Source organism: Girardinichthys multiradiatus, chromosome 3, assembly GCF_021462225.1.
Source record: "Girardinichthys multiradiatus isolate DD_20200921_A chromosome 3, DD_fGirMul_XY1, whole genome shotgun sequence".
NCBI classification, from domain to species: Eukaryota; Metazoa; Chordata; class Actinopteri; order Cyprinodontiformes; family Goodeidae; genus Girardinichthys; species Girardinichthys multiradiatus.
The window spans coordinates 20454671-20475686 of record NC_061796.1 but is presented as its reverse complement, the minus strand read 5'-3'; the positions used below and the strand labels follow the sequence as shown (position 1 = coordinate 20475686).

General features: G+C 38.3%; 1 protein-coding gene across 4 annotated transcripts in view; it reads right to left on the bottom strand.

Moving 5' to 3' along the window:
- LOC124866321 (vacuolar protein sorting-associated protein 13B-like) overlaps positions 1-21016 on the bottom strand; it is a 370362-nt gene that overhangs the window by 345355 nt on the left and 3991 nt on the right. For all 4 annotated transcript variants that reach the window (XM_047362059.1, XM_047362058.1, XM_047362060.1 and 1 more), the window contains exons 3-4: positions 19120-19263; positions 1690-1807 (exon numbers count right to left, since the gene is read on the bottom strand). In XM_047362059.1, coding sequence (XP_047218015.1) covers positions 1690-1807; positions 19120-19263 — 262 coding nt within the window. The remainder of the gene's footprint in view (positions 1-1689; positions 1808-19119; positions 19264-21016) is intronic.

Below are 21016 nucleotides of genomic sequence, written 5' to 3'. Positions count from 1 at the left end.
CTGGCTCACTGCTTCCTGGAGACGCTTTGCCCTGTCTTTGTCATATAATGATAGTGTAATCTTCTATTTTCCACTTTCTACTTCACGTTAAGCATGCCATACCCAAACAAAATGTGCTTGTTTTCCCCTCAGGGTTGTCCCAGAGATATTCTTTAATTAAAATACCTACTAAGATTTTTCAACAAGTAATAAGAGTTTTGCAACTAGCTGCTTAAATATATACAGGAGTTGGACAATGAAACTGAAACACCTGGTTTTAGACCACAATAATTTATTAGTATGGTCTAGGGCCTCCTTTTGCGGCAAATACAGCGTCAATTCGTCTTGGGAATGACATATACAAGTCCTGCACAGTGGTCAGAGGGATTTTAAGCCATTCTTCTTGCAGGATAGTGGCCAGGTCACTACGTGATACTGGTGGAGGAAAACGTTTCCTGACTCGCTCCTCCAAAACACCCCAAAGTGGCTCAATAATATTTAGATCTGGTGACTGTGCAGGCCATGGGAGATGTTCAACTTCACTTTCATGTTCATCAAACCAATCTTTCACCAGTCTTGCTGTGTGTATTGGTGCATTGTCATCCTGATACACGGCACCGCCTTCAGGATACAATGTTTGAACCATTGGATGCACATGGTCCTCAAGAATAGTTCGGTAGTCCTTGGCAGTGACGCGCCCATCTAGCACAAGTATTGGGCCAATGGAATGCCATGATATGGCATCCCAAACCATCAGTGATCCACCCCCATGCTTCACTCTGGGCATGCAACAGTCTGGGTGGTACGCTTCTTTGGGGCTTCTCCACACCGTAACTCTCCCGGATGTGGGGAAAACAGTAAAGGTGGACTCATTAGAGAACAGTACATGTTTCACATTGTCCACAGCCCAAGATTTGCGCTCCTTGCACCATTGAAACTGACGTTTAGCATTGGCATGAGTGACCAAAGGTTTGGCTATAGCAGCCCAGCCGTGTATATTGACCCTGTGGAGCTCCTGATGGACAGTTCTGGTGGAAACAGGAGAGTTGAGGTGCATATTTAATTCTGCCGTGATTTGGGCAGCCGTGGTTTAATGTTTTTTGGATACAATCCGGGATAGCACCCGAACATCCCTTTCAGACAGCTTCCTCTTGCGTCCACAGTTAATCCTGTTGGATGTGGTTCGTCCTTCTTGGTGGTATGCTGACATTACCCTGGATACCGTAGCTCTTGATACATCACAAAGACTTGCTGTCTTGGTCATAGATGCACCAGCAAGACGTGCACCAACAATTTTTCCTCTTTTGAACTCTGGTATGTCACCCATAATGTTGTGTGCATTTCAATATTTTGAGTAAAACTGTGCTCTTACCCTGCTAATTGAACCTTCACACTCTGCTCTTACTGGTGCAATGTGCAATCAATGAAGACTGGCTACCAGGCTGGTCCAATTTAGCCATGAAACCTCCCACACTAAAATGACAGGTGTTTCAGTTTCATTGTCCAACCCCTGTATATGTTCAAAAATAACAGACATGGAAATCAGAAAAATAGCTATTCTTGCCACTAGGATGGATCAACATAAAATGAATACTAATACAAAGCATAATTTTCTTATGTTTTTTATGCTCAATAAAACAAAAATGTAATATCTTGTATGTAACCTAATGATTTTGTCTGCACAACAAACCAATGGCTACTATTAGATACCTGGTGGTAGGTCTGGGTCACTAGGGGCTGCTTGCTGGAGACGACGGGGTTTGGTCGTAGACTTGGAACTGTCTGAGACACTGCGACTGGTGGAGCTGGAGCAGCTGTCATGGTCATCCTAACAAACAGAAGTAGGTAACATGGATACCATATTAAACCACAAACTTAAACCACAAACTTGGAAAAGTGGTGTATTTAGACAGACGGACACTTATTCAAATATAAAGTAACATGATGGACGTTGCAGTTTCATAATGTTGAGAAATGTTTTAAGCAACTTAGGCTTTGATGGGTTTAAGGTTCAACTCTGTCAGTCTAAAAGGTTTTAACACAAATTATCTGATCTTTACATGGTTTTAACATTTTTTAAATTTAACCTAATAAAAACTAATGTAAAAGTTAATTAAAAACAAAAGTGTACCCCAAAAAAGCCATAGCTACAAAATATGCAAAACTCTAGATGTAAAAGGAGGTGTACTTTCATTTGAATGAATTGAATGTAATTAGGCTGAAATTAGACCATTTTTATCATGTTATTCAATTTTCTAATAAATCCTTCATTAATTACACTGAAGCACTTAGTTTCTTTCCAAAGTGTGCAGAAAAGCACAATACAGAAGTGAGGAGAAGTTTATTTTTCTTGGCATCTGCCAATAAAATTCATATTGAAATATTACTCAGAAAAATTTAGAACCAGATTTGGAACAAATTTAAAACCTCTGGGAAAAACAACACATCAAGGCAAAGGTGTTTAGCTAAGCTAGTTAAAAGTTCAGTATGGTATTGATTAAGAGGTTACTGCAGCACTGTAGCCCTGGACAAAGAAAGAGAGGATCACGTGTTTGGGATTTAAATGTCTCAGTCGTTACCCTTTAAACTAACCAGTATAACAATAAGTGTGTCAAAACGAAGTGTATTCGGGCACCTTCAAGGACATTAAACTTCACTCAAAAATACTCAAACAAAAATAAAAACCCAATGCCACATTCTCAAGTTACACACTCGACATATGTTGCACTCACACGACGTGTTTTATTAAAATAGTTTAATAATAAAAATAATGACAGCTTTCTCAGAAAAAAACTATTCACTCGGAAAGGTACAGTAAATCTCTAATATCTAAAAGACATGAACTGAAGACATAAAATATTTACAATCATCTTGACTATTGCCCAAGGCAGTAGAGGTTCATCCATGATAAACAGAGGGGGAGTTTATAAATGCTTCATCAGATCAGGAATTAAAACTGGTATGTAGGGTGTCATGAAATAAACGCTTAATACCGACTAAATGTGCCAATACTTATACATGTTGGGTCTGCAATAATAAAATATATCAAAGTAAACAAATTACAGGCAAGTTTGAGAAAAACCCTCACATTTTCCTTAATATAGCTCACAACACACAATGTGATTAGATTAGAATTAGAAACAGTCTGCTTGTCTCTGAGACTCATATCTATACCTAAAGGAATGCACACCCCTCTAAGCCAACACAGTACACTGAGTCCAACAGCTAGGACTGCCATTAAAGATCAAGACTTCCAAATTAGGAAGTAGTGCAATTAAGCACTCAATGTCACTGTGGGCAGTGAGCAATTCTCCAGAGGTGAAAAATGCCTTTTCAGAGGGAAGCCCTGGGACAAATGAAGCCTGCCTCAGCTGCTGCCATGTAAACTGATCCCTGCAATGCCAAAGCTGTGCACAGGACAGGGAATAAGCATGGAAACATAGAGAAAGAGAGACAGACAGACAGACACAAAAAACAGGAAAAGGGGTTACTATCCTACAGGCATGTCAACTTAGCTGTTAAGCTAAGATGACGGTAGTTAAAAAGGAAAGGAGCAACAAAAAACAATGGGATAAGTGAAAGATAATACAGTGAGAGAAAGTGAGCTGGCTAGGCGGGGAGTAGCTGGGAGAAACTAAAAGTTACAGAACCTTAGAGGTTATAAGAGCACAGCAAAAAGAAAATTAAAAAGGCTCCACAACTGTGAGTGACAGGCAAGTGGGACCCCCTACTCACAGGGTAAGTGGGCACTAGTGGAGGCATGTCTGGCAAAAAAGGTCATTCGTGACCCGTGTCCGCAAACAGACGGTTCACTCAATCATGGACCAGTAGGCCCCAGTAGTACTCTCACGTTATATTCAGGGTTGTCTAAGGGCTAATGCCTAAGCTGAACTACCTCCTGCTGTTAGGAGCCACACAACGGCAGGAACTAAATAAAAAAGCTGGTGGACGCTCAGACACTAGAAACAGACTATGCTGCATCTGTCATTGAATGTTATGTGTAAAAAATACATGTAAAGAAAACATAAAAGTCATAAAACACTAAGATGAACCAATCAATCTGCCAGACATCGGAACTGGACAATATTCCCCTCAATGGGATCTGACTGGTAAATAATAAAAAATCTGATTGTATTTTCCTTCTATTTATTAAACGCATCCACACTAAGAATTTCCACCATTTTTGGTCTAAAGTGCACAAACGTACATGCTGTACGTTTGTGCACTTATTCCGAGTTTAATATTAAATTAAATAAAGGTTGGGGATACATGCACTGATGCATAAATAAGAATTATCCGGTAATGTTATAATTTTTTGATAGAGGTAGTATTTATTTTAATTTATTAGCCTTTAACCTTTAACAGATTGTTCTCTGTTATGTGTCACTGTCTTTAAAACAAATCTGAATTGCACAGTTTAGGCCTCACACACACACACACACACACACACACACACACACAAATCAGTATCAGTCAAGGAAGGCCTGATTGGTGCATCTCTACATGTATAGACCAAAACTCCAACATTTTTAAGTCTTTACTTGATAAAGCTTTCAAGGACAAGCATTGAAACATCATGCCTAATTTTTAACAGATATATTTTTTCAAGAAGTGTTGTTATACGTGTCTGTATATAATGTAAAATCCAACAGCAATGTCTTGTCATCTGCAGCATTCTCTTTGATATTCAGCATAGTGGCCTGTAAACATCAAGAGAACATAGTAACCCACGCCATTTGCAAAATAATATACAAACTTAGTTTTTATGTTGCCGATACAAAATTGTTTTGTTTTGTAAAAGAAAAAACGTACGGAAATTGGCAGCAAATAACCTTTTTTTGTCAGCAGCTGCTTGATCTTTGAAATCAAAATGTTTTTGAAGCTGGTCAATTTCATAAAGTTTTCCCAGATTAATAGGAGCATGCAGAGCAGTGCTGGATAAACACACTCTGTTATTGTTGCTTTTTCTCTGCAGGTTGCTGGAAAACTTATGCTGACATCAAAGCAGCAGGCCTGCAGACTGGAGGCCAGGCAGGGAAAGGCAAACGCCTATCGAGGGAGAAAATAAATACGGAAACCCAATAGCTCCTTATCTCAGACAGAGCCCCTCCTCTCCAACTCACCCATATATACATGGATCCACACTGAATCTGACAAGTCCTGTCTACTGTTTTGCAGTACTTTCATTAATATTTGGAACTCCTAGTCCAGAGGTGGTAAAAAGTACTGGACACAGTTTGTAGAAGGCACTATAAGAAAATAAAAGTCCCACTAATTCAAACATATAAATATTCAGTCACCCTTTTACATTTAAACCATTTAAGATAATGTCAATGAAATTTTAGCTGAAACAAATCTGAACTGTAGACTCAATCTTCCTTCTCTTCAACGTCCTTTGCCTTTGAACACACCCATCTGCTCAACTAAAAATTGGCTGCTAATGACTTTTATTTTTATAAATAGAAGTAGACTACAAATAGCTACTGCAGGACAGAATAATTCTCAAATTCTGACTCTTTGCTCCTTGTCTCATTCATGGGATTCAGATAGGAGTTACCTATTAACTACAAACTTGTTCTATAGCTTATATTCAAAGGCAAGCACACTACATTGGGGGTATAGACCCTAAGCAAACAACTTGTTTACAACCCCACACACAGTGAACGATCTCACAGAGAACCTAAATATAAAGACCCAGACTCTTAAAACCCCTGTGAAGCAGCTGCGATCCATGGCAGATTGGAGGGATTATAGACTGAAATCAGCCATGATGAATGTAGCATTGTGTGACATTCTGAGTAATTATCTCAATGAAAACAGCTCATTACAAAAAATGTGCTCTACTCTCTCTTGCTTCCTCCGTTCCAGGAACTAAGTTCATTACTGAGAGAGAAAATCTTAATTTACACTGGATAAAATAAAAAAATTAAATAATATAGAACTGAAACGTGCACAATGGGCTAATAAATATACACTGATAACTCCTTTATCAGTCAGATTTCTATGAGCAAATAAAATAAACTATTAACGAAACAAAAAAATTTACATTCAGTGACTGCTTAAAAAATTAAAAGTTTTTAAACTTTTAAACAGAAAAGGTGACAGTAGAAATACTTGTTGCACATATGTTTATTTTTATGTTAACCATGTTTTATAGACAAGTAAAACCAATATTGGTAAAGGAAATCAATGTCATATTAATATGTGTATTAAGTTTATTGAATAACATCTCTGTGTTCAAGTAAAAACCTTCCACACACACTTTGTATGGATTTATATTAAAATATTAGTGAATAAATGACTATATGAATTCCATCTATATGACGAGGTTTAAATCTTTCAAATGAAATGTGGCAAATAAATATCCAAGGTTAGGCTTCTCTAGAATTCAAAGAAATTATCATAAATGCAAAGGTTGTTTACATTACAATCTGTAGTTTTAATTCCAGAGAAATGAGGAAAATCATTTATCCTCCACAAACTATTCCATGGAAAGCAGTGCAAAAACTGTAGGATGTTGAGGAGGGCAGAAAAATACAGAGCAATAAGAATAAGTATATTTACATAAATTAGTCCTGGAAAAATAACATTGCTGATGTCATGTTGTACTTCTTAGCCAAGAATACCTCCACACTCTGAAGTAAAACTGGCTTTGTTCAATATCCGACTTCAACATGCCCAGAATAACTAATAAATCTAGGTTACAGAGCAGATTAATAGGCTCACAACAGAACGTTCTAGTTTTTTTCTTTGTTTTATTAAGACAGCTTCCCCAATATTCACACATGAGAAGCTACTGTTTTACTATAGAGGGGACTGAAAAAAGGAGTTTGTATGTATTCGAGTGGTCATTTTAAAGTTGATACCTACAAAATGCAACATGTTTTAATTAGTTTATTTCATTTAAAGGAAACTAGATCCCCTAAACCTCAGAGGAAAGCAAACAGTACAGACAGAGAACGCTATTTATCACAATCACTATGAGCCTTAGTGGGGTTGTTAAATGTGAAAGTATAGGGCAAAAGACTAAACCAACATGGAGAGCTTCTTTGAGACTGGCAACACTGCTTATGTTTCCAAATTTGCATCCAGATGATGCACTGGAACAATTTCAAAGCTAATTCAACAGTGGAATATTTGACTGTAAGGCAGAAGAACAATTTTGCCAAGAAAACAAAAACATAGTTGAGGTACAAACGCCTCAATCCAATTGTCAAACTCTGTGGTAGAGGTATGATGATTTGGGCAGTCTTTGCATGCGTATAAATGTGAGACCATCTCTTAAAATCGTGGTCTATCCACTAAGAACCTAACCGCACAGCAACAAATTAACAGAACGACTGAAAATCAATTCAACTAAGGTGGTATGAAGTGCTGCATTTTGTCAGTGTAACATTATGTCTCATTGTTCTTAGGGTTTATTTTACTAAATTTTAAAAACTGCTCTGGACTCAAAGTTTTTATTAGATTATCTAGCAAGTAAGACATTAAATAGAAAAGAGTTAGCACTTAACTATGCTAGCCATGTTTGAGTTGTCCACTCTGTCACTGACATCAACAGCAAACCGAAATGTTAATGAAGTTGACTAATGGCGGGACCTAAGACTTTCTGTTCATTACAGATTTTAATGGCACAATAATTCCTGAGACACTTTTGGTAGCTTTGGCAGTGTGGGCAGATGCCAAGTCCTGCTGGAAAATGAAATCAGCATCTCCATAAATCTGGTCAGCAGAAGGAAGCATGAAGTGCTTCAAGATTTCCTGGTAGATGCTGCATTTGCTGTGGACTTCAGGTTCAGGAGTGGCTTGCCAAGAAGAATGTGACATTTGTAGTCCATGTGTAGGACTGTGTAGTGTGTGCATAGTGGCTCTTGATGCACCGACTCCAGCCTCGGTCCACTCCTTGTGAAGCTCCCCCAAATTCTTGAATGGATTTCACTTGACAATCCCTCAAGGCTGTGGTTAATCCTGTTGCACCTGTTGCTACCACACTTTTTCTTTCCATTCAACTTTTTATGAATATGCGTGGATACAGAACTCAGTCAACAACCAGCATCTTTAGCAATAACCTTTTGTGGCTTCCCCCCCTTGTGAAGGGTGTCTATGACTGTCTTCTGGAAATCTGTCCAGTCAGCAGTCTTCCCCATAATTCTGTAGCCTATGACCCAGACTGAGAGACTGTTAAGAGAGTTGCAGGTGTTTTGAGTTATTTAGTTGATTAGGCTGTGACGCCACGAGATTCCAATATTTTACTTTTCACAATATATTAATTTACTTAGTCACTGAATTTTGGATTTTTATAATGTTTAAGCCATAATCATCACAATTATAAAAAAAGGCTTGAAATATTTGACTCTATGTGTAATTAATCTATATAATGATTTTTACTTTCTGAAATACATGGCAAAAAAAAAGTTTAACTTTTTTTTTTTTTACAATTTTCAAATTATTTGAGATGTTAAAAAGTGAGTTTTTTGGAGACATGATAATTATATTCTTAGCCTGAAACATCACAACCCCTATTCATCTGATTATTGGGTGTCCCATTTATTGACTGCATTTATTAATGCTTTATGACAACTGTGAATACTGTGCACACAGTATTTATGAAGAACTGCTGCAAAATGTATCAAAATCTGGCTGCCTTTATGCCCCACTAGAATATCTATTTAGTGAGTTACCAATTGATTCAGTAAATCCTGTGAACAGACAACATAACTGTACATTTTACAAATACATGACTGTGAAAAAAAATTAAAAGCAATATAATTTTTTTAAAACAGCTATATGCGATGTAATAAATTAAGAACAGTTAAAGATCCTAGACAGAAAAAAAAATACAACTGAGACATTGATAAAGAGAGATCACCAAAAGAAAAGAAAAAGAGCACATCAGAAGTCAAAGAAAAATCTAAAAAGAGGGGTACATTTTTCCAGAGGCAATGGTCCTTTAGATGTTTCTATCAGCTAACCACAAGCCAAGGCTGAGCATGAGAGAAATGTGACTTAGACTGGCACATGTACCCTGTAATGCTAATAACACCAATGTGTTGGCTACATTTTAACGTGCCACAATATATCGTGATTTACAAAGAAGCGTACAAAAAATATTATCCACCTAGTCTAGATTTACAGGTTTATCATTAACACAAAGAGCATTCATATAAAACATCTTCAGTTTTAACCTGCATTATATTTATTCCAAAAAATCTTCACAGAAATCTATCATTCAAATGATACGAGATTTAAAATTAAAATAGTGATACATGTTTGCAAATCTTTGTTCTGGGATATCATCCTTTATATTTTGGTGAAGTGATGAAACAGGACCTAAGTTAAACAAAAAACAAAAAAAAACTAGACATTCATCTGTTTAAACAGAACAATCAATTTCTCAAATGGTTTCCGATTATGTCAAACAAAATACTAAAACACATTAAACAAGACATAAGCTCCCCTTAAACAATGTAAGCACCAGGCTCCAAGTAGAGTGTAAGTGGTGGCTGAAGCTACTCTGACAGCTTAATTACACATGTGAGGTGCAGATGGAAGGCACAAACTGTAGGATGCTTGGAAAGATTCAATGTTCGGAAACCAGCAAGACAAAATAAATCAGACAAATGAAATAGGAGAGGACTTTCCATCAGTGTCAGGAAATACCACTCCCATCTTACACTGTTTCACCACCCAGACTGAAAGCAGTACAAGTTGTTTTTGCTTAGCACTTCTACAGCACCAGCTTTCTACTTTAACACTGCTTTAATACAAAAAAGTCTCAAACTGTAATGTTTAAAAATAAATGGAAACTAATCTTCCTAAAGTACCAGGACAATCATCAGCTAGGCTATTTTAGTGTGGCGCTTTAAAGATAAGCGAAGCATAATGCCTCAGAAAAATAAACAAACAAATAAGCAATTTTCACACAGCTGTAATGCTGACATTTTACAGAGATGACCTGGACATACTGTGAGGGAGACACTACATACTGCAACCTCACACAACTCCATTACAAGTACAAGGCAATGAAGAATGGAAACAATATTTTAAGTTAAAAGTAACACTGAAAGGTTGTCTTCTTCACTTTAGATGTAAGCTTAATGAAATATATTTCCAAAGTGCATTATACCTTCCAAACCCTTGACAGAACAGACTATTATTGAGTCAACATTTGCCTTAATTGCAGGTAATTGTTTCTACAAGTACAAGATCAGACAAAGCAGCCAACATGTAATAAGAGTAATAAGGTCAAAAGAGAGGCCGCTCAAGTCCGGATGGCTTGAGAGCAGGGATTAAACTGTGGAACAGCAGCATCCTGCCCAAAGGGCATTGATCATTACTTGACTTACTAAATACAGGAAGCTACTGGGATAAATTTTTCTACCAGCTTCTTTCTTGCCACCAGACGTTTTGACAAGACAAAATAATTTCATGCCACCAGGAACCCAAATGCTACCAGATTTCCGAGACAAAACGAGATCTTGTTCTGAAAAGGTCTGCGGGTATCAAGCTTTTTAGGCCATGCACCCCGTTTGGGCTTGTGAAAAAATTTCACACCCTATAATCAGAATCAGAAAAGATTTTATTGCCAAGTACAATTTTGGACATACAAGGAATTTGTTTTGGCGTAGTTGGTGCAATACAATACAAATTAAACAGTATAAACATATCTACAATATAATATAAATATATGTGCACAGTTTTAAGTGAGTGAGAGTAAATGTAGAGCAGTATAGGATGCCAGAGCGGTACAACAGTGCAGGTGATCATTGTGCAAGTAAAGCAGGAGTCCAAGCTGAGCGTTAATGTAACGCATAGAGTTACAGTTTACAGGTGTCCTGTCAGCAAAAAAAAAGGGGGGGGGCGTGTATCAAGTTTTATGCTTTGACTTTTTTTCTCTATTTCCATGTTGCAACAAAAAAAATTAATTAGATATTAAGATATTTTGTGCTCCGGACCATGTTTTCTCCATCTTAAAAATAGAAATACAATAAATTGCCTAATAAGGTCTTGTGTTAACCTGTCCTCTTTCCTCTCACCTTTGCATTTAGTGTAGATTTCATCCACTGAAGTACATTTATGTTTGTATTTATTGGTCATTCCTTAATTTTTGATCAAAATGTATGCTCTGACCTTTAAACTGCCTGAGGATTCAACAGTATGGACAAAACAAATGACTCCATTCACCGTATACAGTCAGGGATGGATGTTACTGCCACACAGGATTTGATTCAAGGAAATTAAATTTTTGAAATCTCGATATCTTTGTCATCTGTCTTCTTAGTCTTGTAACATCATCCCACTGGGGTGGTGATAAGAGGACTCATGCTGCAATCCCTGAAGGTCCTGTGCTTCAGGGAAACAAAGACAAGATTTTGGATTGCATTGGGACAGCAATGTTCTACTTTGAGCCATGTGATTGCAAACCTCAACAAAGTTTATTTTTTACTCTTGAGCATCGGTTTTCTAACTTATAGCTCAGAAGGTAACTGGACACAAATAAAAATGAGCAACATGTTCTTTGTGAATTTTTCTTGCCATATTATGGTGTAATCCCATAACAGGAACCTTTTCCAGGAACCTAGATAGTTTTCTGGTATAATTCTTCTCCCTCCTCCATTTCCACCGCTGGACTCAGGAAAAAAATAAATAAAACAAATCTGACAACGCAGGTAGAAATCTACCCAACTAAACAGGAAAGTAGTATGTTTACATGGTTTCAGCAAGTTGGAGAGACAAAAATAAAATCTAAGAACATAACTTATGCGTTACATGATTTTTGACATGCATCAAGCACTTCGATGTGCTTTGCCTATTGCACAGAATACAGTGAGCATCACAGTGGTAACTCTTGGTGTGAAATCCCTGTTATCATGGTAAACCACAGTTCATATAAACATCAACTAAGGTCTAGTTGTTTTCATTACAAGAAAATAAAGAGTCTGTGTCTCTGCTGCTGACCTTGGGAATCAATTGAGTATCTTGTGTGCATCTAGTTAAACTGTTTCAGTGATGAAACAGCAAAAGTGTCTAGTGGATACAGTCATTATCTGTCATGGTTTAGGAGTTCAGTAAATTCATTTCAAATCAGCATCAACAGGGTAACAGAAATGCTTGACTTGATTTTTTTTTTTTTCCAAAGTTGCACAATTGAAAATCAGCAATAACTAGCATATGCTTAGTTGTTAGGAAGATCAACTGAACTGAACAGGACCAATCCAAAGAGGGTTTCTGAAAACAGGTTGGGGTATTTCCCGCACTCATGTGTGAATTGTACTCCGGGTTGGGGCTGAGCTCGTACAGCAAAGGAGCAGGAAGAGCTAGTTTGGAGCTGCTACTGTGCAAGCAGAGAGATTGCTGTCTGCTCCAACACGTTCTATCTGTGTTTTCACTTGTCTTTATGCCACATAACACAGGCTGGTTATAATCCATAGAAAATATGTCATGTCAGCCTTAAAGGTCAAGAGGTCTGCTCCAGACAAATAACAATAAACCAGTTTCAGGAGCCACATTTTTTATAGTCAAGACTAAATGCTCCATGGTACATTCACTCCAACAGCAATTTCTGCTGCTCTGCATTCTGGGCATAGTAGTTTAAGCCAAAACTAAGACACTTGGAACAACTGTGTTCAGAAAAAAAAAAAGGAAAACATAAACAATTAAATATATTCTAATTAAGACCTTGCTGATACTCTGTGCTTACATTCAATAACATTAATAAAAGTAGCAAAATCAATTAAATTAAAATAAATGAACCATTTTTTGTAGCAATTTAAACCAAAAATGTTTTACAGTGTTCATGTTCCGAGATGAAAGTAATCTCAACTTGCCAGGATTGTCTATCATTCACCAGTTTTGAGTTTGAAAGAAGCAGATGTGCACCTGCAGCTGCTACTGTAGTTATGTTCCTGTGTTGAACATGAACATGAAGTCTAAATCAGTAGAATTGATTTTTTGGTGATTTTTATTAAGTTTTTTATTTTACAGATGCTGTTTTCTATAAGGGCTGAAAGAACTCTACCTGAGTTATATAGTGTAATGTAGTGATAGCTATGTTTTGTTTTGTTTTTTTGCGTATGGTATCCTACCAAATACTGCGTCCAAGCAGTTCTTTGCCATGCAATATTGGACACATGTTACAATGACAACTACAATGCGATACATTGTGCGTTTCTAGTTGTCATGACCCAATAACGATTAGTATTAATAAGCTAAGAAGCTGTAACAGTCTATTAACACAACAGTTTCTATGTAGTGGGTTATGAATTCAACCTCTGGGTGCCAAAACAGCAAATCAATGTAGCACAAGGAATGTTTTAAGACCTTTCAAACAATTAACTTAAATGTAAAATTAATAAATATATCAATTTAATATAACAATTTTAGGATCCAAGTATAAAGTAACAAGCCTTTGTCTGTTAGGAGGTAGTTTCAGTAATGGAATAGTAGCACAGAGTTTTTGGGGAAGTCCTGAATGAGGGGTTTCCTAATTCACATGGATTACCCATTATTTAGGAGCGATGAGGTTTGGTGGTGTAAAACCCTAAAAATAGTTTGGAAGGAATTTAACAGAAGAAGGGAACGCATGCCAAACCATCAAGTCTCAAAAGGCACCTCCCCAAATCATCTTGAGGCAAAGCATCAATCAAAAACTCCACATCAGTGGCAAATTCACTAAGCGGTCATAAAACTCCACAGATCAAGCAGCAAGCTGAGCCAAAACCAGAAAGGCTCTGCTCAGTAAACCCAAGCCCTTATCACTGTCTCATAAAAAATAAAGAGGGTCTTAGAATATTGAGCTATAACTGCTGTCCAGCAAGTTTCTTTCTGCCTTTGCTGATCACATCTTATCTTCAACATTTGGGGGCAATTTACCATGTTGCAGAGGGGAAGAAATGTCTTAAGTTTGAAAAAAAACTGCATCAAGGTATGCATTAAGAAAATGTATCATTTCGGTTATTGCGTCAACAGCAACAAATTCAGAAGACAAGCTTCAAAAGTAAAGCTATATTCTTGTACAAAAGGTTTAATGCTATTTTCAAAGGTGAAGTCTGGAAGATTTATATTGTACACCACATTTTCTGGATTTCATCAAAGATCAGCATTAATCCACAGAACTATAAGCACAAACTAATGATAAAATGTTAATTGCAGGTAACTTTTCTTCCATGAAATGTCTGCCTATTTTATTTGAAAACTACCATCAGTTTGTAAACTTAAAGCTAAAGAAAGTGGATAAAATCTTTTTGTTACCATTCTTTCTGCACTACAATCCTTATTACACTGTATTTCAAACAATTACACTGTCAGCAGGAGCTGTAATCTCCAACTGCTGCTAAATGCCCAAGTTTCCACGTTTGCTGGAAACCATAATCATGAACTGCTCGTGCTGCTGGATCCTATTGGCCAATCTCAATATCCCTAATATTACCCAGTTCCTCTCAGGGGGAAAACACGAACATTCAAAAGGTCTAAATAATTCCGGTCAAATTACGTGGCCCTTAATGAACTACAAAAGATGTGAGGATGTTTTTACAGGCCAGAGCTCAGGCTTTAACTGTAATTATGAAAACAAACCATATTAATGATATCATTTATCATTTCCACACATTGGCGGTGTGAGGCCTACCACAAGGTTCCACTGGACAAAAGAAACAATAGTGATCGTCCAAACAAATGGTAAGACTTTCCACACACACACATGAGATTTTTTAGTTCTTTTAAAATTCTTTGGGCCATTGTGCAAATTGCATGAGAGCTCCAGGGCAAAATGTCATGGCCCATCTGTTGAATGAACCCATGTCAAACAAGCTCCCTGCATACAATCAGAATACGATTACAATTCAATGTATATCAACATTATACGGTACAACTTATACACCAAGATTCACAACAGAATGTTATTATTTATTCTTGTTATGATCGTCTTATTATTATTATTATCTGTAATATAATCACAGCTTTATTAAGAAATCTAAGATTGCTTCATCTTCTTGGGTTAAAACACAGTAGTCAGACTCCTGCCTCCCAGATAGGGGAGAAGGGTAGGGCTTCATTTACAATTCCACATGTTTGAAAGATTTCTCCTGTAAGTCTGGCTTTACTCCAAATTATGTCTCTTGGGTTTGCATACCACTGAATAATTTGTCCAAATGTCATTTGCAATACCCCAAAACCTTCTCTTCACCATAAGCCTTTCAGAAAACATCTGTAACAAATAGTTGTTTTGAGAATACATCAGTGCTGTTACTGCTACATGACCTTAAGCTGTGTATGAAGCATTAAAACAAGTTTAAATTTCCATAGAACTAGAAACCTGATAGCATGAGCAGTAGCCACCTGCATAGACTGATATTTACTATTAGTTCTGGGGAGCTCAAACTCATGTGTTACAAATCTTTTTGCTGCAGTCTATATAATTAGCTGTAATTGACTTCCCTCAAAATGTGTTTCTTCTGGGACATCTGGCCTTGAAACTCCAGCCTTCCCATACAAGAGGCCAGGTCTGAGCTACATTTTAAAAATTTTATAACCTGAATGGGTGGCAAACATAAATCCTGATAAATCTAAAAAAGAAATCCAAGAAACCTGCTCTAACATTACCAAACTTAAAAAAGAAAACGATTTATAGCAATTACAAAAATATTATTGCAGGCCAATGGTTTTAAGATGAGTAATTATGATGTTACAAAAATGTCATTTTATGGCTATTACATCAATTAACTGAAAAGGCCAAAAAAGTCCTACATGGTACTCTTGTTAAACTTAATTTGACCATTTCAGTTTTATTGGTTTCATTTACAACCTGGATTTTAAAGACATAGTTTCTGTCCCATTTCTTACTGATGCTGTGTGAAGTACTTATGAGTAATTAGCAATACTGAATTAGGTAAGACTTCTCATGGGGCAACCAAAAACAAACAAATCACAACAATGTCCAATTAGGAGTAAATACCTTTCTTTTTAAGTTAGTCATCTTGTAATCTGAAAGTTGTGGGTTCACTCCCAACTTTCTCCTGTCACATGTGCCCCTGGGCAAGGCTCTTAAACCCACCTACCGATCTGCGTATCGTTATCAATGTGTGTGTGAGCACAACTGGGTGAATGTAGTGTAAAGTTCTTTGAGTGGTGGGTTTGACTGGAAAACCAGTCAGTCCATTTACCCTATCACACCACTTACCGGCAGAGTTTGCCAACTGTTTTAAAAAGACCCGTTTTTATCACGTTCCCACTTGCACTGTGAGTATAGTAAGACAGATGGATAGACGGGAAGAAACATCCGAATGCAAAGATGACGAGGTTTAAATTACCTGAATAATCCCACTGAAACGATAAGAAAAGGATGATTTTGATTTTCCGCTCCGATTAACGTCTGCTTCAGGTGAGATAATACCTGGTATCTCTTCACTACAGAAGAGAATAAAGTGTAGCAAACAGCTAAAAAGTACAGCATCAGTGGAATGAATGGTAAAAAGGGGGGCAGCGCGTGGTCTAGTGGTAGAGCAATCCCCCAAATACAGAGGCTATTAGTTCTTGATGCAGCAGTCCAGGGTTTGAATCCTGAATGTGCCTTCACCCTTATGTCTTTGCCCATTTCCTATCTAATTACTAATTATTAGGCCATTAGTGCCAAAAAATAAACAAATGCATGAAGTTCTTTTCAGGGTTCAGTCTTACAAGAGAGACTGAGGAGAGGTTTACCCTGGACAATATTCAATTTGTTTTTCCACTTCATGAAACATGTCTACACAGTCCAGGAAAAGACATGATATTGATATGTGTGACAATATCATATTAAGTTATTTATATATATATATATATATATATATATATATATACAGGGGTTGGACAATGAAACTGAAACACCTGTCATTTTAGTGTGGGAGGTTTCATGGCTAAATTGGACCAGCCTGGTAGCCAGTCTTCATTGATTGCACATTGCACCAGTAAGAGCAGAGTGTGAAGGTTCAATTAGCAGGGTAAGAGCACAGTTTTGCTCAAAATATTGAAATGCACACAACATTATGGGTGAAATACCAGAGTTCAAAAGAGGACAAATTGTTGGTGCACGTCTTGCTGGTGCATCTGTGACCAAGACAGCAAGACTTTGTGATGTATCAAGAGCCACGGTATCCAGGGTAATGTCAGCATACCACCAAGAAGGACGAACCACATCCAACAGGATTAACTGTGGACGCAAGAGGAAGCTGTCTGAAAGGGATGTTCGGGTGCTAACCCGAATTGTATCCAAAAAACATAAAACCACGGCTGCCCAAATCACGGCAGAATTAAATGTGCATCTCAACTCTCCTGTTTCCACCAGAACTGTCCGTCAGGAGCTCCACAGGGTCAATATACACGGCCGGGCTGCTATAGCCAAACCTTTGGTCACTCATGCCAATGCCAAACGTTGGTTTCAATGGTGCAAGGAGCGCAAATCTTGGGCTGTGGACAATGTGAAACATGTATTGTTCTTTGATGAGTCCACCTTTACTGTTTTCCCCACATCCTGGAGAGAACCATTCTTGAGGACCACGTGCATCCAATGGTTCAAACATTGTATCCTGAAGGCGGTGCCGTGTATCAGGATGACAATGCACCAATACACACAGCAAGACTGGTGAAAGATTGGTTTGATGAACATGAAAGTGAAGTTGAACATCTCCCATGGCCTGCACAGTCACCAGATCTAAATATTATTGAGCCACTTTGGGGTGTTTTGGAGGAGCGAGTCAGGAAACGTTTTCCTCCACCAGTATCACGTAGTGACCTGGCCACTATCCTGCAAGAAGAATGGCTTAAAATCCCTCTGACCACTGTGCAGGACTTGTATATGTCATTCCCAAGATGAATTGACGCTGTATTGGCCGCAAAAGGAGGCCCTACACCATACTAATAAATTATTGTGGTCTAAAACCAGGTGTTTCAGTTTCATTGTCCAACCCCTGTATATATATATATATACACATACATATAGTTGTTTGATAACCACCCTTAACAAACAATTACAGCAAATGACAAATCTTTATTCAAAATATTAAAAAGCCACACTTCTTGGAAATACATTAAGAGAAGTGTATGAGAAAGCTTTATTTTAGCATGGGGTAACTTAACATAACAGCAATTTGTGCCCAGTACTGTGTTGGGGTCATCCATTTTGGTCGGACAGACCGACTAGGCAGCGCAGCACAGCTCTGATGTCACTCGGGATAAAAACCCGCGGAAACCAAACTTTGGTTGTTGTTTCCAGCGTGTCTCACGGAGACGCATATCTGGACAGACAAAAGCTCGCAGGTGAACTTTTCCTCTTGAAAACTGAAAATCTGTCTGACACAAGAAGGTCAGAAGATTTCATAACCAATCGAAGATCCTGCTGACACGGATCTTGCCAAGGAGATGAGTTGTCCTCCTTGTTGATTCAGTCAACTGATTTTCCCGTTTTGGACGGATGAGAAGTTAACCGTTTTTGAGTTGATCACGGACAAGCATCACTCTGGTCCCCCCCTCGTTTTGTTCAGACCGACGCCCCATCCTCAACCGGTGAAGAGAAGAAGTCAATGTCATTTTTCTTTTATATTAAATTTCATAGGTGTATTTAGAGGTCTGGGCAGGGCATAGTTTAAGGGGATTTAGTATCACCAGTAGTTAATCCAATGTATCAACTTGTTGCATACAAGACTGATAGTGTTTTACACTGAGCTGTTTGATTTGCTGTGCGGCTGAATCGCGGAGCGGGATGCAATCAGCAAGGTGCGCGTTCATGTTTTTGTCTGGCTGATCCCAAACCATCGAGTTCCCGCCTCAGAGTTTTATGACTCTTTGTTCGAGATTTGCGGCAATCAGCTGTGAGTGGAATAAACAGTGACATTTAGCGTGGTTTTGGTTAATATTGATCAATTATTAATGATAATTAACTAATTGTAATTATTAAGTGCTTTGAGCCCATAATCACAACACCAGAGGACATCTCTGATTTCTATTCGTATGCAATTATTTTTGTTTAAGAATCTATTTTCCTGAATTATGATTTTTAATTATGATTTTTGACAATTTTATTCATTAATCAATAATCATAATCCTTAAAGCTGATTTAGCCCAGCAATAAGATCAACATAAAAAACAGGATTCTCACAAGGAACTGACCTGTGCTCCATCTTTCAGCTTGAGGATGCACTCCATGGTGTTGATGGTGATGACAACGGGCTCTGAGCCCAGCTTGGTCCAAGGTACATGGATTCGTAGCTCATGGATATGGCCACTCATGAATGTAAATGGCAGTTTTAGCTCCTGCAAAAAGACATAAAGATGTAGAATATGAAAAGAATTGGTAAATTAAGAGTAAATACTACAATTAAAGACCAGCCTCACTTTAAAACAGTCTTAAATGCAAACAGTATTAAATACACTGCTCAAAAAAATAAAGGGAACACTTAAACAACACAATATAACTCCAAGTAAATCAAAGGTCTGTGAAATCAAACTGTCCACTTAGGAAGCAACACTGATTGACAATCAATTTCACATGATGTTGTGCAAATGAATTAGACAATAGGGGGAAATCTTTGGCGATTAGCAAGACACTCAATAAAGGAGTGGTTCTGCAGGTGGGGACCACAGACCACTTCTCAGTACCTATGCTTTCTGGCTGCTGATGTGCAAGGAGGACCAGGAGGAGCACTGCCAGAGCTCTGCAAAATGACCTCCAGCAGACCATAAATGTGCATGTGTCTGCACAAACGGATAAAAACCGACTCCATGAGGATGGTATGAGGGCCTGACGTCCACAAATGGGGGTTGTGCTCACAGCCCAACACCGTGCAGGACGCTTGGCATTTGCCAGAGGACACCAGGATTGGCAAATTCACCACTGGCGCCCTGTGCTCTTCACAGATGAAAGCAGGTTCACACTGAGCACATGTGACAGACGTGACAGAGTCTGGAGACACCGTGGAGAACGATCTGCTGCCTGCAACATCCTTCAGCATGACCGGTTTGGCAGTGGGTCAGTAATGGTATGCGGTGACATTTCTTTGGAGGGCCGCATGGCCCTCCATGTGCTCGCCAAAGGTACCTTGACTGCCATTAGGTACCGAGATGAGATCCTCAGACTCCTTGTGAGACCATATGCTGGTGCGGTTGGCCCTGGGTTCCTCCTAATGCAGAACAATGCTAGACCTCATGTGGCTGGAGTGTGTCAGCAGTTCCTGCAAGATGAAGACATTGAAGCTATGGACTGGCCCGTCCGTTCCCCAGACCTGAATCCGATTGAGCACATCTGTGACATCATGTCTCGCTCCATCCACCAACGTCACGTTGCACCACAGACTGTCCAGGAGTTGGTGGATACTTTAGTCCAGGTCTGGGAGGAGATCCCTCAGGAGACCATCCACCGTCTCATCAGGAGCATGACCAGGCGTTGTAGGGAGGTCATACAGGAACGTGGAGGTCACACACAATACTGAGCCTCATTTTGACTTGTTTTAAGGACATTACATCAAAGTTGGATCAGCCTGTAGAGTGTTTTTCCACTTTAAGTTTGTGTGTGACTCCATATCCAGGCCTTCATTGGTTAATATATTTGATTTCCATGGATGATTTTTGTGTGATTTTGTTGTCAGCACATTTAACTTTGTACAGAACAAAGTATTCAATGAGAATATTTCATTCATTCAGATCTAGGATGTGTTATTTGAGTGTTCCCTTTATTTTGTTGAGCAGTGTATATATATGGCTAAATGACAGCAGAGACTTCAATTTTCATCAGTCCGTTTACAGCTCACATGTTGTCCACATGCCTCTGATTTCCCCCCCCCCCCCCTCAACATATCATTAATATCTCATCAAAATTGAGAGACAAGGTCCTGGACACACAGACCATGACCTAGAGGTACCAAGGACAAACACAAAATCTTTTAGAACACATCCTAACGCTGCAGTGATGAATTCAGAACCAAATCTAATCCAGTGTTTTAAAACAAGAGACATGAGAAACTGAGTTTAAGTTCTTCTTTTCTAATAACAAACTAGAATGCTTCTCCTG